At 44.7% G+C, this 15,680-nt stretch overlaps 1 protein-coding gene across 9 annotated transcripts in view; it reads left to right on the top strand.

Moving 5' to 3' along the window:
- LOC129816126 (protein shisa-6-like) overlaps positions 1 to 15,680 on the top strand; it is a 112,650-nt gene that overhangs the window by 24,323 nt on the left and 72,647 nt on the right. For all 9 annotated transcript variants that reach the window (XM_055870998.1, XM_055870743.1, XM_055870914.1 and 6 more), the window contains exon 4: positions 2,402 to 2,503. In XM_055870998.1, coding sequence (XP_055726973.1) covers positions 2,402 to 2,503 — 102 coding nt within the window. The remainder of the gene's footprint in view (positions 1 to 2,401; positions 2,504 to 15,680) is intronic.

The raw sequence follows: 15,680 nt of genomic DNA, 5'->3' as shown, positions 1-15,680 counted from the left end.
AATTAGTTTAATTAAGATACGATTCATAATCAGATTCACTCTGCCCTCTACATTTTCTGTTTTCCTAATCTTCCACCAATTAATCCGAAAATTGTATGGCTATAACATGTTCTCAGTGACCTCCCTCCCTCCCTCTCTCCTTGTGGTTTTGATAATCATCACTTCCATTTAAAGAGGAGTATTTCTATGCTGACTGTGTCAACATGGTTAATATAAATCCACTTCTGTGCGAATATGAGAGAGATTTGTCGGTGGCGTTGCAGGTATGAGGTTGTAATTAATCTTATGAAGACCTTTGAGTGTAGAAAGCTACAATTACTTCTTGTTAAGTAGTGGCTATTTTGCATAATGGCATCATGCATTTACGTCTGTTTTTAAGGTAACAGTATTTTACAGCCCTTTTCAACCCATTTGTTTTATGAGCAGTCAATCAATGTTGCCATGAAAAAGGAGTATTGTACAGTTCACCATGGGTAGATTGGTTCTTACAAAGGATGAGTACTTATTCTGCAGGGGTGATTATGAACATAGAGAAAGAGAGGGATAAAGAGAGAGAGAGAGAGAGGGAGGGAGGAAAAGGTATAAAGAAAGAGAGAGAGAAATAGAGAGAGGGGGAGGGAGGTTAAAGGGATAAAGAAAGAGAGAGAGAAAGAGAGAGAGGGAGGGGAGAGAGGGAGAAAGGGGGACAGAGAGATAAAATATAGAAAGAGAAAGATAGAGAGAAAGATAGAGAAAGAGAGAGAGAGGGAGGGAGAGAGGAAATGTATAAAGAAAGAGAGAGAGGGAGAGGGGGGAGAGAGGGAGAAAGGGGAAGAGAGATAAAATATAGACAGAGAGAGGAAGAGAGAAAGAGAGAGAGAGAGAGGAAGAAAGGGGGAGAGATAGATAAAATATATAGAGAGAAACAGATAGAGAGAATATAGAAAGATAATATAGAAAGAGAGAGAAGGGAGAGAGGGAGAAAGGGGGAGAGAGGGGGAGAGAGAGAGAAAATATAGAAAGAGAGAAAGAGAGAAAGATAGAGAGAGAGAGAGAGAGATAGAGAGAGAGAGAAAGAGAGAGAGAGAGAGAAAGGGGGAGAGAGAGAAAGGGAGAGAGAGAGAGAGAGAGAGAAGGAGATAGAAACAGAGAGCGGGAGAGATGGAGGAGATATTTATATATATAGAGAGAGAGTATATGCTAGAGATTACGTGCATGTCACCATGTCACCATGCCCTCTCCACAGTTGACAGCGAGCTGACAACACTGTACCATGTAAATGACCTCCGTCTGCCTCACTGTGGTAAAGGTTCATCGCCCTTGGAGATGAATAACCTTGCCAGTCCCTGTGAGCTACACAACACCACCTCTCCCTCTCATTCCGTAATGAAATGATCTGATTATTCACATTATTCTGCTCACAAAAGAACATAGAGACGGGAAATGGAGAAGGTACGATCAAAGAAAGAAAACGGTATTCTCACATGTGAATGGTACAGTACCTTTATCACCTTATACGTCTTTCACATGCAAAAGGTGACCGTTGAAGGTGAAAGTCACGTATCCTTATGTCACGGACAATACATTCATAATGCGTAGCCTTTTCCCTCGCGACGCTTCACGCTATCTCACCTAATGAGATGGGAAAGGAATTAGGTGAAGGGGGTTGACGAGAGCCTTTACATTCACAGGACGCCTGCTGGGGTCAGGAATGTGGCATGCCCATGATAAAGGTTACACAAGCAGTATTTGTGTGTCCTTGCAACATGATATCTGTGCCCAGCAGGGTAGGCCTAAGACATGATATCTGTGCCCAGCAGGGTAGGCCTAAGACATTATATCTTTGCCAAGCAGGGTAGGCCTAAGTCATGATATCGTTGCCAAGCAGGGTAGGCCTAAGTCATGATATCGTTGCAAAGCAGGGTAGGCCTAAGACATGATATATGTGCCCAGCGGGGTAGACATAAGACATGATATCTGTGCCCAGCAGGGCAGGCCTAAGACATTATATCTTTGCCCAGCAGGGTAGGCCTAAGACATGATATATGTGCCCAGCGGGGTAGACCTAAGACATGATATCTGTGCCCAGCAGGGTAGGCCTAAGACATTATATCTTTGCCCAGCGGGGTAGGCCTAAGACATGATATCTTTGCCCAGCAGGGTAGGCCTAAGACATGATATCTGTGCCCAGCAGGGTAGGCCTAAGACATTATATCTTTGCCCAGCAGGGTAGGCCTAAGATATGATATCTTTGCCCAGCAGGGTAGGCCTAAGACATTATATCTTTGCCCAGCATATTAAATCAGTAGAAAAATCAGCTTTGCTGGAAGCAGTCTTTGGAAGAATCTTCCTCAATGTGTGAGCACATCCCTATAGGTTTACAACATATTCAGGTTTCTGACTCTGTGATTGGCTCTTGCAGGTCTCCACTACGGGAAGGAGAGTGTCCGCAGCGGTGGAGGTCACGACCTTAATACCTTCATCTCCTCTGGGTTTGTCACGTTGGGACGCGGCCAGCCCAAAGGTACAGTACTTTCTATATCTTATTTATCTTCCTCTATATAATCCTTATTTTTTGAATTTTACCTTTATTTTAGCTTTATTTAATATTTTCTATCCAACTCTATCTAACCTCTTACCCTTACAAATATTATCTATATAGATCTATCTGGTGGGGGGTGGGGGGTGTGTGGTACGCCAGTGTGTGTGTGTGTGTGTGTGTCCATCTCCTACACTTTGTCTAGCTAAACTGTAGCTTCTACATATACAGTGCCATCGGGAAAATTATCTTGCATCTGTTACATCGGAAGCTTGACTCCTTGAAGTCAACACACAGCCAAGTGTTGTCCGTCCTCATGATTTATGGTCTTTTTGGGTGGTAGCAGCAGTCTTTTTGGGCGGTAGCAGCAGTCTTTTTGGGCGGTAGCAGCAGTCTTTTTGGGTGGTAGCAGCAGTCTTTTTGGGCGGTAGCAGCAGTCTTTTTGGGCAGTAGCAGCAGTCTTTTTGGGTGATAGCAGCAGTCTTTTTGGGTGGTAGCAGCAGTCTTTTTGGGCGGTAGCAGCAGTCATTTTGGGCGGTAGAAGCAGTCTTTTTGGGTGGTGGCAGCAGTCTTTTTGGGCAGTAGCAGCAGTCTTTTTGGGTGGTAGCAGCAGTCTTTTTGGGTGGTAGCAGCAGTCTTTTTGGGTGGTAGCAGCAGTCGTTTTGGGTGGTAGCAGCAGTCGTTTTGGGTGGTAGCAGCAGTCTTTTTGGGTGGTAGCAGCAGTCTTTTTGGGCGGTAGCAGCAGTCATTTTGGGCGGTAGAAGCAGTCTTTTTGGGTGGTGGCAGCAGTCTTTTTGGGCGGTAGCAGCAGTCTTTTTGGGTGGTAGCAGCAGTCGTTTTGGGAGGTAGCAGCAGTCTTTTTGGGCGGTAGCAGCAGTCGTTTTGGGTGGTAGCAGCAGTCGTTTTGGGTGGTAGCATCAGTCTTTTTGGGCGGTAGCAGCAGTCTTTTGGGTGGTATCAGCACTGTACTGTACAGTAGAGCCAAAAGGAGAAGTTACATAAATAATTATACACTGGGAGATTCATACAATCTATTTTCACACTGTCAAAACCTCCTGATTCCATGTTCATCATATTAATTACATCAGATGAGGATTCTGTCATTGATTTAATATGTGCGGCTCTGCAGATTTACACAGTAAAGATTTATCTCTGGGTTTGGCTGACGTCTGGTCTGTTGCCTGCCCATAAACCCTGTTCTCTGTTGGGCTGGTGGAACGGATGGAGGCTTGGAGTGGGACCAGGTCAGCATCAGGTGATGCTCCAATAAATCAATATCTCTCTTCCTCACGAGAGGTGTCACGGTTTGGCTCGGGCCAACCAACTGCAGAGGAATGGAGAGAGGGACAGAGAGAGGAATGGAGAGAGGGAAAGAGAGAGGGACGGAGAGAGGAATGGAGAGAGGGACAGAGAGAGGGACGGAGAGAGGAATGGAGAGAGGGACAGAGAGAGGAATGGAGAGAGGGACAGAGAGAGGAATGGAGAGAGGGACAGAGAGAGGAATGGAGAGAGGGACAGAGAGAGGAATGGAGAGAGGGACAGAGAGAGGGACGGAGAGAGGCACAGAGAGAGGAATGGAGAGAGGCACAGAGAGAGGAATGGAGAGAGGCACAGAGAGAGGAATGGAGAGAGGAATGGAGAGAGGGACAGAGAGAGGAATGGAGAGAGGGACAGAGAGAGGGACAGAGAGAGGGACAGAGAGAGGAATGGAGATAGAGACAGAGAGAGGAATGGAGAGAGGGACAGAGAGAGGAATGGAGAGAGGCACAGAGAGAGGAATGGAGAGGGACAGAGAGAGGAATGGAGAGAGGGACAGAGAGAGGGACAGAGAAAGGGACGGAGAGAGGGACATTTCTATTTCACCCTATTCCATTCCATCTGGGAAGATTATCTGCTTTGCTTCTGTTGTTCTATTGAGAAGAAAAATACTTTATTGTTTACATAAAATTAGCAGTTTCCAGGAGCACTTTGCTCCTTTTTTGTGTCTCAGTGTGTTGTGGTCCCTCAAGGCAGGACTGTTCACAATGGTATTCATCCATTCTCTCTCTCTCTCTCTCTCTCTCTCTCTTTGTAGTTCCCCCATGAAACATAAGTTATGAGAATCATTGCTAGATTATATATCTAGGATTCGTTTTTAGTTTTTAGTCTCTCTCTCCCAACATCACAGACAATTCTCTGTCTGTTTCCATCCCAAGCTGTATGCTTGTGAGGCAGTATGGTGTATGGTTTAGTATCCCAGATTTCTGCGGTTACATTTGTGTTTTGTAACAATGGGTTGTCCGATATTTTTTCGCTGCAGAACAAACACATTTCCAGATTGTAATCTTAGCACATAGAATATAAAAACAAATATCCTGGGCTAACTTGCAAAAATATGCACAAACAAACTACGTTGGGTGACAGTAGATCTAGGTTGGACGTGTGTTTCTGTCTCTTTATTTTTGTCATCCCTCTCTTTCTCTCTCTTCCTTGGTCTTCTTTCATCCCCCTCCTCTTTCTCTCTCTTCCTCGGTCTTCTTTCACCCCCCTCCTCTTTCTCTCTCTTCCTCGGTCTCCTTTCACCCCTCTCCTCTTTCTCTCTCTTCCTCGGTCTTCTTTCACCCCCCTCCTCTTTCTCTCTCATCCTCGGTCTTCTTTCACCCCCCTCCTCTTTCTCTCTCTTCCTCGGTCTTCTTTCACCCCCCTCCTCTTTCTCTCTCTTCCTCGGTCTTCTTTCACCCCTCTGCTCTTTCTCTGTCTTCCTTGGTCTTCTTTCACCCCTCTCCTCTTTCTCTCTCTTCCTCGGTCTTCTTTCACCTCACTCCTCTTTCTCTCTCTTCCTCGGTCTTCTTTCACCCCTCTGCTCTTTCTCTCTCTTCCTCAGTCTTCTTTCACCCGTCTCCTCTTTCTCTCTCTTCCTCGGTCTTCTTTCACCCCTCTTTCTCTCTCTTCCTCTGTCTTCTTTCACCCCTCTTTCTCTCTCTTCCTCTGTCTTCTTTCACCCCTCTCCTCTTTCTCTCTCTTCCTCGGTCTTCTTTCACCCCCCTCCTATTTCTCTCTCTTCCTCGGTCTCCTTTTACCCCCTTCCTCTTTCTCTGTCTTCCTCGGTCTTCTTTCACCCCTCTTTCTCTGTCTTCCTCGGTCTTCTTTCACCCCTCTTTCTCTCTCTTCCTCGGTCTTCTTTCACCCCTCTCTCTCTCTTCCTCGGTCTTCTTTCACCCCACTCCTCTTTCTCTCTCTTCCTCGGTCTTCTTTCACCCCTCTCCTCTTTCTCTCTCTTCCTCGGTCTTCTTTCACCCCCCTCCTCTTTCTCTCTCTTCCTCGGTCTTCTTTCACCCCCTCCTCTTTCTCTCTCTTCCTCGGTCTTCTTTCACCCCCCTCCTCTTTCTCACTCTTCCTCGGTCTCCTTTCACCCGTCTCCTCTTTCTCTCTCTTCCTCGGTCTTCTTTCACCCCCCTCCTATTTCTCTCTCTTCCTCGGTCTCCTTTTACCCTCCTCTTTCTCTGTCTTCCTTGGTCTTCTTTCACCCCTCTGCTCTTTCTCTCTCTTCCTCGGTCTTCTTTCACCCGTCTCCTCTTTCTCTGTCTTTCTCGGTCTTCTTTCACCCCTCTTTCTCTGTCTTCCTCGGTCTTCTTTCACCCCTCTTTCTCTCTCTTCCTCGGTCTTCTTTCACCCCTCTTTCTCTCTCTTCCTCGGTCTTCTTTCACCCCTCTTTCTCTCTCTTCCTCGGTCTTCTTTCACCCCACGCCTCTTTCTCTCTCTTCCTCGGTCTTCTTTCACCCCTCTGCTCTTTCTCTCTCTTCCTCAGTCTTCTTTCACCCATCTCCTCTTTCTCTCTCTTCCTCGGTCTTCTTTCACCCCTCTCCTCTTTCTCTCTCTTCCTCAGTCTTTTTTCACCCCTCTCCTCTTTCTCTCTCTTCCTCGGGTCTTCTTTCACCCCTCTCCTCTTTCTCTCTCTTCCTCAGTCTTCTTTCACCCCTCTCCTCTTTCTCTCTCTTCCGTTGTGTCTTTTTTTACTCTGTCTCTCTCGGTTATTGTTCGATATCAATTAATGGCTCGCTAATGTATAGAAAACGACCGGGCAATATTGAGCTGAGCAGAGATCAGTGATTAGCTTTACCCTTTCAGGTCTCTGGACATTAGTCTCCAAAATGGAGGGAAACAGTTGATTTTGTACTGGGCCGTGGCTCAAGGCTAGAACAGACCACTGAGTCACCACTGAGTATTGAACCAAGACCACAACAACATTTCCTGAGTGAGTCAGAACCAAACTGTGAATTGTGATCTAGTTGATGTTGAATAAGCTGCCGTCTGTTTGGCTAGCTAATTACAGTGTGTGTATGTGTGTGTATGTGTGAGTTTGTGTGTGTGTGTGTATATGTGTGCGTGTTTAGTAGTTAATTACAGGCAGCGTGAGTGTTTGTATGTGTATGTGTGAGTGTGTGTGAGTGTGTTTAGTAGCTAATTACAGGGAGTGTGAATGTATGTGTGTGTGTGTGTGTGTGTGTGTGTGTGTGTGTGTGTGTGTGTGTATGTGTGTGTTTAGTAGTTAATTACAGGCAGTGTATTGTTGTTTTATCTCTGGGGAAGATAGCAGAGGTCAAAGGGGCTTTGCTTTAGACCAGCTGGAAGACATCTGCCTGCCAGGGTTCACCACAACACTGGGTCCACCAAAGCACTGGGTTCACCACAACACTGGGTTCACCACAACACTGGGTCCACCACAACACTGGGTCCACCACAACACTGGGTTCACCACAACACTGGGTCCACCACAACACTGGGTTCACCACAACACTGGGTTCACCACAACACTGGGTTCACCACAACACTGGGTCCACTGGGTTCACCACAACACTGGGTTCACCACAACACTGGGTCCACCACAACACTGGGTCCACCACAACACTGGGTTCACCACCACACTGGGTTCACCACAACACTGGGTCCACCACAACACTGGGTTCACCACAACACTGGGTCCACCACAACACTGGGTCCACCACAACACTGGGTCCACTGGGTCCACCACAACACTGGGTTCACCACCACACTGGGTCCACCACAACACTGGGTCCACCACAACACTGGGTTCACCACAACACTGGGTTCACCACAACACTGGGTCCACTGGGTTCACCACAACACTGGGTTCACCACAACACTGGGTCCACTGGGTCCACCACAACACGGGGTTCACCACAACACTGGGTCCACCACAACACTGGGTTCACCACAACACTGGGTCCACTGGGTTCACCACAACACTGGGTTCACCACAACACTGGGTTCACCACAACACTGGGTTCACCAAGTATCTACAACATTTTCACAAGTATCTAACACATTTTCACATGTAACTACTATATTTTCACAAGTATCTATTACATTTTCAAATGTATCGAATACATTTTCACAAATATCTGCTATATTTTCACAAGTATGTGGTACATTTCCACATGTATGTCCTACATTTTCACAAGTAACTACTACATTTTCACAAGTATCTACTACATTTTCAAAAGTACCTACTACATTTTCACAAATATCTACTACATTTTCGCAACTATGTACTATATTGTCACGAGTACCTACTACATTTTCACAAGTAGGTTATACATTTTCACAAGTATGTGCTACATTTTCACAATTATGTTATACATTTTCACAATTATGTTATACATTTTCACAAGTATCTAATAACACTTTCACAAGCGTCTTCTACATTTTCACTTGCATCTACAGCATGTTCACAAGTATCTAACACATTTTCACAAGTATCTACAACATTTTCGCAAGTATCGAATACATTTTCACAAGTATCGAATACATTTTCACAAGTTTCAAATACATTTTCACAAGTATCTGCTACATTTTCACAAGTATCTGGTACATTTTCACAAGTATCTGCTACATTTTCACAAGTATCTGATACATTTAACAAGTATCTCCTACATTTTCACAAGTATCTAACACATTTTCACAAGGATCTATTACACTTTCACAAGTGTCTACTACATTTTCCCAAGTAACTACTATATTTTCACAAGTATCTATTACATTTTCAAAACTATTTTATATATTTTCACAAGTATGTAGTCACTTTAACTACTTTTTAATTCAATAGCAAAAATACAATATAGACATTTCAAAACTTTTTGAAGTGGTGAATAGAAAGAATAGATGGTAAACATAATTTTCCATACAGCATTTGACTATAACTAGACATGTACAATACATTTTATGTTGAGAAATGTGTCCTCCAATTTCATTATCCTTATACAGTACATACGTAGAATAAATCCTCAGAAATAGGGGTGATGTAAAGCAGTTGGCTACTGTAAAAACATAGCACGGCGTGGTGAGCCTATCATTATCTGATGCATTGGGGACTAGACTAAATGTTCTCATGGTATTTCACAGAAAACGTAGATCTTGCATGACTGACACAAGGGTGAAAGATGAATGAATTCACAATCAAAGGTTCTGAACACAAGATAGGGGGCATTACAAGTGTTATCAGTCTTGAGTTTTGAAAATACATCTGAAAATACAGATAAATGTGCCACTTGCTTGGCAAATTAAAAGCCTCTTCTTGTAGATGTGTGAAGAAGACAGGACAGATGTAGTCTGAGGGGTGAATAGCCATCTGTTCAGTAGTCTAGGGACGCTGTGCTGGCCCTGACTCCTCCTGGGCCTCTCTCCCTTTTTCTCTCTGCTTTTCTCTCTCTATCTGGACTTTATCTTTCTGAGAGACAAAATCTGAGTGCAAAATCTGGTTGAATTAATGTTGTTTCCACGTCTTTTCAACCCCAAAATATATGTGATGACATTGAATCAACGTGGGAAACTAATTGGATTTGCAAAAACGTAATCAACGTAAGGGGAACTTCGTATTTTTTTCACCTAACTTTTAACCTAAATCCCCAAAATGTTTTTGTTGATTTCACGTTATATTCACTTTAGTTAGACAACTCAACCAAATGTGGAGGTTGAACTGACGTCTGTGCCTAGTGGGACACTCCTTTCTCCAACGCCATCTGTCTGGACGAACAAGATGCCTCCTTTGAATTCCTTTGCTTTTGTTCTTTTGTCCTGCACTGTCTCCGAAAGCGAACCCCATTCCCTACATAGTCAGAGCCTTTATTTATCAAATAGATTTTTTAAAGTACGTTTGTATACTGTGAATGGTAACATTCAGTCATGCTATTGCAGTAGACATTTTCGTTTGATGCAGCTACTATGATCCAAGATACATCTACAATTCAGTTTGAGCTGATCTTCAAGTCTCCAGATATTCTAAGAAACTTTTTTGTAAGATATCTCCTGTCTTTCTGCTTCCTATAGTAGTGGTGATGCAATGCATTTGCAAGTCTACCATAACAAACTGTATTCATGACTGTGACCTAAAGTAGAAAATAATACAAAGCCTGTCACAAGTACAGGACTGTATGTATTGACTAGCCTTTTTCCTTATTCAGTGACTGTCCTGAACAAAATCAGTACAGTACATCACTGTCACATTATACCGGAGTCTTTCAGACGTGTCACACATATTTATCAAAGCTAGGAGGTCCATAGGGAATACAAAGCTTAGCACTCAGTAGCCAGATTGAAATTGCCATGTCAGTTACGGGAAGAAATTAAAACTACATTCCACCTTGATAGATTGAAATTTTCAGTTACAGTCCAGAGAGCAGATGGATTGACAGCTAGCTATGCATGCAAATTCGACAAAGCATTCAAATTCAACTTGAAGACTTTGATTGGTTGAAGACAGTCATTTCCACTTCCATATGCCAGTCAGTGAGGATGATTCAACATTCAGCCATGACCAGAACAGTCCCGGATAGAACTCATTACTTTAGACAAAGACTACATTCCACATGGTTTATATATGTATTACCTAATTACATCGTCAAGCACAGCGTTAATTCCAGTTGGTGATGGACTCCATTTGGTTTCCATGGCAACGGATGATTGTTTTTTTTGGATATGATGTGGGTCTGTTATGACTGATATAATGATACCAGTCAGTACAGTGGGAGAAGTAAATCTGGATGTTTTTTTACAGTTTTAATTAATATTGTTGTGTTTACTGTGAATTTTCAACCAAAGAAGAAAAACAACGCAACAGTCTTTTGTACCAAGTACACAAAGTGTTTAGAGAAAATCCTGAAAAAGCACTTGCATATTCTGCAATCAGACGAAACAATCGTACACCTCGTCAAGGAACCCCTACTGGTGGTCTATAAGCGTGGTCGCAATATTGAAGATAGCTTCTCAGGGTTCTCCCAACATGATGATGCTTATTATGCATTATGGTTGAACCCAAAAATGACATGTATCAAAGAAATGAAATAGAAAACAATTAAGTATAAATGTGAAATTGAATTAAACAATAATGTATGTTGAGGCTAATATTATGTACAATATTTATTTATGTTTCCATATGATAACAATAGCCTAATGTATTCAATGTGCTATAAACTATTGTTTTTTAACAGTTTCACTCAAGTCATTCTAATTAACTTAATAATTATGACACACCCCTCTCTATTGTCATTAGTTGCACCAATTGCACTGTTTGTCTACATGACTTGGTTCAAGCATTCATGACATTGCCCTGATGAAGGCACAGTGATGCCGAAACGTTGGTGATTTACCCCAAAAAGTACTGGGAGTTTATATATAGAGTGTGTAACTCTCTTTATTTTTATAGCTTCCTGTGAATTCTCAACATATATAGTCTACAACTTACAGTATATGAGTACATTCACTATTCTCCTTTTACCCAGACTAGAAGTTGATATTTCGGTATCATAAGTTAAAACATAGAACATTAAGAAAGGAAAAAATGGGAAAATGCCTTTTCATAGCAACCAGAGGGCTAGAGGTGCGAGTGAAAGGAATACTGCCAAAGGACATTTTCTACCTTCATGGAGTCGTGTTGTGTCATATTGACAAATAGTTTTCTTCTAAATCTTTCTTAGTTTTTATTCTGAGAATTATGATGATTTCGTCATTGCCCAAAAACTTCCACTGTCGTTAAAACACTCATCTCCAAGATGCAGTTGAATCAGAGTTGAAATGACTCAGATTTAATAACAACATACGGAACCATCAGAGTGCATGATTAAGAAACCGGACGCCTCAGACCAAAACATCCTCCCCCAAGAATCTTAAAAGCTTCGCTAGTGTCGTCAAGGAGACAAAGACATACTGTAAACAACAAACAGGAAGCGCCTCCTACGATGTCAAGACACACAAACCACAGAGATCCCATCTTTGTTCATTTATATGACACACACTCTAAATGTCAACCCAATCAGTCACCTTCCTCCTCCTCCTCTGCCTCCATACACAGCCAAGTGTCTCCAAAGATGCTGGGTGGTGTTGTCACTGACCTGCCAGATGAGCGCTGTGGAAAATACCCAGTGAGTGGCATGTTAATATGATCCTTCAGTGATCAATGGGGCCAGAGCACTCATTAGCAGCTAGGACTATGGGCAAGATTCCTCTAATGCACTTTTTAATTTGACCAGGCAAGTCAGTTGAGAACAAATGTTTATTTACACTGAAAGCAATAACATTAATTTCCAAGATGGCGTAGCAGTGTAGACGTCTTTGTCCTGTCGTGGCCCGTGTCCCTTGTATATATCTTTTTACATCTTTTTCTTTTGCATATCTTTTTAAAAATATTTTCTTAAACCTCAACTTCTACTCTCCTGCAACCCGCCTCACCCAATGTGGCGTGGATCTGCTTTTTTCTAAAGTATTTCTATTTACTTCTGATCTGGAATCCATCAACTGAAGATAGCCAGCTAACTACCTACCAGCTATCAGTTAGCAAACCATTGCTAGCGGTCATCAGCTAACCTTTAGCTCCGAAAGCTCTCGCTAGTTCGAACAACGTGACTAAAACCAGAGCATAACGGACCTATTTCTCTCCATATCCCCGGATTCCTACCGCAAACTCTGAACATTTTCATCTGGATCTTCGCAACTAGCTAACCACAATCCCGGGTGACCACTCCTGGCTAGCGTTTCCATTCCGGAGCAAGCACCAATTAGCCTGAAGCTAGCCCGGCTAGGGCTCCTGTGCTACCACTGAAGCCCACTCCTGGGCTACAATATCCGGACCCCTTTACTGCCGGTACGGAGCACGGAACCCCGCCGATCCTCTACGACTGGAATACCGACATAATCTGCCCGAGGACTCCAACAGGCCCCTCAGGCGTGACGCCTGCTGAAGGCCCATTCTGCTAACCTACTAGGCCTGCTAGCTACCTGCTAGAACCCTACTAATTCCACGACTGGTCTATCGACGTCACCGCACGAAGAGGCAAAAACAGACTCCCCCCCCATCGCGATGTCCCCCAAAGGCTAACTTGCTAGCCCCGGTCTGCTAACTGCTAGCTTGCCTGCCCCGGTCTGCTAACTGCTAGCTTATCTTGCAGCTAGCGCAGCCAGGAAGCTAGCACCAGTTAGCAAACACAATTCTACAATTCACAACCTCTCTTTCGCCATCGCCATCCGGCTTGGATTCTCTGTCGACACGACCACGTCTGGTCTGCAGACGAATACCCCATCCGCTGTGCCCTCAACCGGCCTCCGTCTGAGCAGACCCCCTCCATCTGAGCAGACCACCCCCCGGGCTACTAACTTTAAACGCGTGCTAGCTTAGTGGAGGCCTCACTGCTCCATCTACGGCTGCCCCCTGGACACTATGATCACTTGGCTACATAGCTGATGCCTGCTTGACTGTCCATTAATTCACGGTATTCCATTCTGTTTATTTGTGTTTTATCTGTCGGCTCTGTGCTTTAACTCAGGATCTGTGTGTAGTTAATCCGACCCTCTCTGCCTAGTCGTCGCCATTTTTACCTTCTGTTGCTGTGTTAGCTGACTAGCTGCTGTTATCTCACCTGTTGATTTAGCTAGCTCTCCCAATCAAGACCTGCAATCACTTTATGCCTTATTGTATGTCTCTCTCAAATATCAATATGCCTTGCATACTGTTGTTCAGGCTAGTTATCATTGTTTTGGTTTGCAATGGACCCCGTAGTTCCACTCTCCGTACCTCTGATACCTCCTTTGTCCCACCCCCCACACATGCGGTGACCTCACCCATTGAGACCAGCATGTCCAGAGATACAACCTCTCTTATCATCACCCAGTGCCTGGGCTTGCCTCCGCTGTACCCGTGCCCCACCATACCCTGGTCTGCACATTATGCCCAGAATCTATTCTACCACGCCCATAAATCTGCTCCTTTTATTCCTTGTCCCCAACGCTCTAGGCGACCAGTTTTGATAGCCTTTAGCCGCACCCTCATCCTACTACTCCTCTGTTCCTCGGGTGATGTGGAGGTAAACCCAGGCCCTGCATGTCCCCAGTCACCCTCATTTGTTGACTTCTGTGATCGAAAAAGCCTTGGCCTCATGCATGTCAACATCAGAAGCCTCCTCCCTAAGTTTGCCTTACTCACCGCTTTAGCACACTCTGCCAACCCTGATGTCCTTGCCGTGTCTGAATCCTGGCTTAGGAAGGCCACCAAAAACTCTGAGATTTCCATACCCAACTATAACACTTTCCGTCAAGATAGAACTGCCAAAGGGGGAGGAGTTGCAATCTACTGCAGAGATAGCCTGCAAAGTTCTGTCATACTTTCCAGGTCTATGCCCAAACAGTTCGAACTTCTAATTTTAAAAATTAATCTCTCCAGAAATAAGTCTCTCACTGTTGCCGCCTGCTACCGACCCCCCTCAGCTCCCAGCTGTGCCCTGGACACCATCTGTGAATTGATCGCTCCCCATCTAGCTTTAAAGTTTGTTCTGTTAGGTGACCTAAACTGGGATATGCTTAACACCCCGGCAGTCCTACAATCTAAGCTTGATGCCCTCAATCTCACACAAATCATCAAGGAACCCACCAGGTACAACCCTAAATCCGTAAACATGGGCACCCTAATAGACATTATCCTGACCAACTTGCCCTCCAAATACACCTCTGCTGTCTTCAATCAAGATCTCAGCGATCACTGCCTCATTGCCTGTATCCGCCACGGGTCCGCGGCCAAACGACCACCCCTCATCACTGTCAAACGCTCCCTAAAACACTTCTGCGAGCAGGCCTTTCTAATTGACCTGGCCCGGGTACCCTGGAAGGATATTGACCTCATCCCGTCAGTTGAGGATGCCTGGTCATTCTTTAAAAGTTACTTCCTCACCATATTAGACAAGCATGCTCCGTTCAAAAAATGCAGAACCAAGAACAGATATAGCCCTTGGTTCACTCCAGACCTGACTGCCCTCGACCAGCACAAAAACATCCTGTGGCGAACTGCAATAGCATCGAAGAGCCCCCGCGATATGCAACTGTTCAGGGAAGTCAGGAACCAATACACGCAGTCAGTCAGGAAAGCAAAGGCCAGCTTTTTCAAGCAGAAATTTGCATCCTGTAGCTCTAACTCCAAAAAGTTCTGGGATACTGTAAAGTCCATGGAAAACAAGAGCACCTCCTCCCAGCTGCCCACTTCACTGAGGCTAGGTAACACGGTCACCACTGATAAGTCCATGATAATCGAAAACTTCAACAAACATTTCTCAATGGCTGGCCATGCCTTCCTCCTGGCGACTCCAACCTTGGCCAACAGCCCCTCCCCCCCCGCTGCTACTCGCCCAAGCCTCCCCAGCTTCTCCTTTACCCATATCCAGATAGCAGATGTTCTGAAAGAGCTGGAAAACCTGGACCCATACAAATCAGCTGGGCTTGACAATCTGGACCCCCTATTTCTGAAACTGTCCGCCGCCATTGTCGCACCCCCTATTACCAGCCTGTTCAACCTCTCCTTCGTATCATCTGAGATCCCCAAGGATTGGAAAGCTGCCGCGGTCATCCCCCTCTTCAAAGGGGGAGACGCCCTGGACCCAAACTGTTACAGACCTATATCCATCCTGCCCTGCCTATCTAAGGTCTTCGAAAGCCAAGTCAACAAACAGATCACTGACCATCTCGAATCCCACCGTACCTTCTCCGCTGTGCAATCCGGTTTCCGAGCCGGTCACGGGTGCACCTCAGCCACGCTCAAGGTACTAAACGATGTCATAACCGCCATCGATAAAAGACATTACTGTGCAGCCGTCTTCATCGACCTGGCCAAGGCTTTCGACTCTGTCAA

The sequence above is a fragment of the Salvelinus fontinalis genome, chromosome 1, assembly GCF_029448725.1.
Source record: "Salvelinus fontinalis isolate EN_2023a chromosome 1, ASM2944872v1, whole genome shotgun sequence".
NCBI classification, from domain to species: domain Eukaryota; kingdom Metazoa; phylum Chordata; class Actinopteri; order Salmoniformes; family Salmonidae; genus Salvelinus; species Salvelinus fontinalis.
Note: the sequence above shows the minus strand (reverse complement) of the source record. Positions and strands in the feature narration are given on the sequence as shown.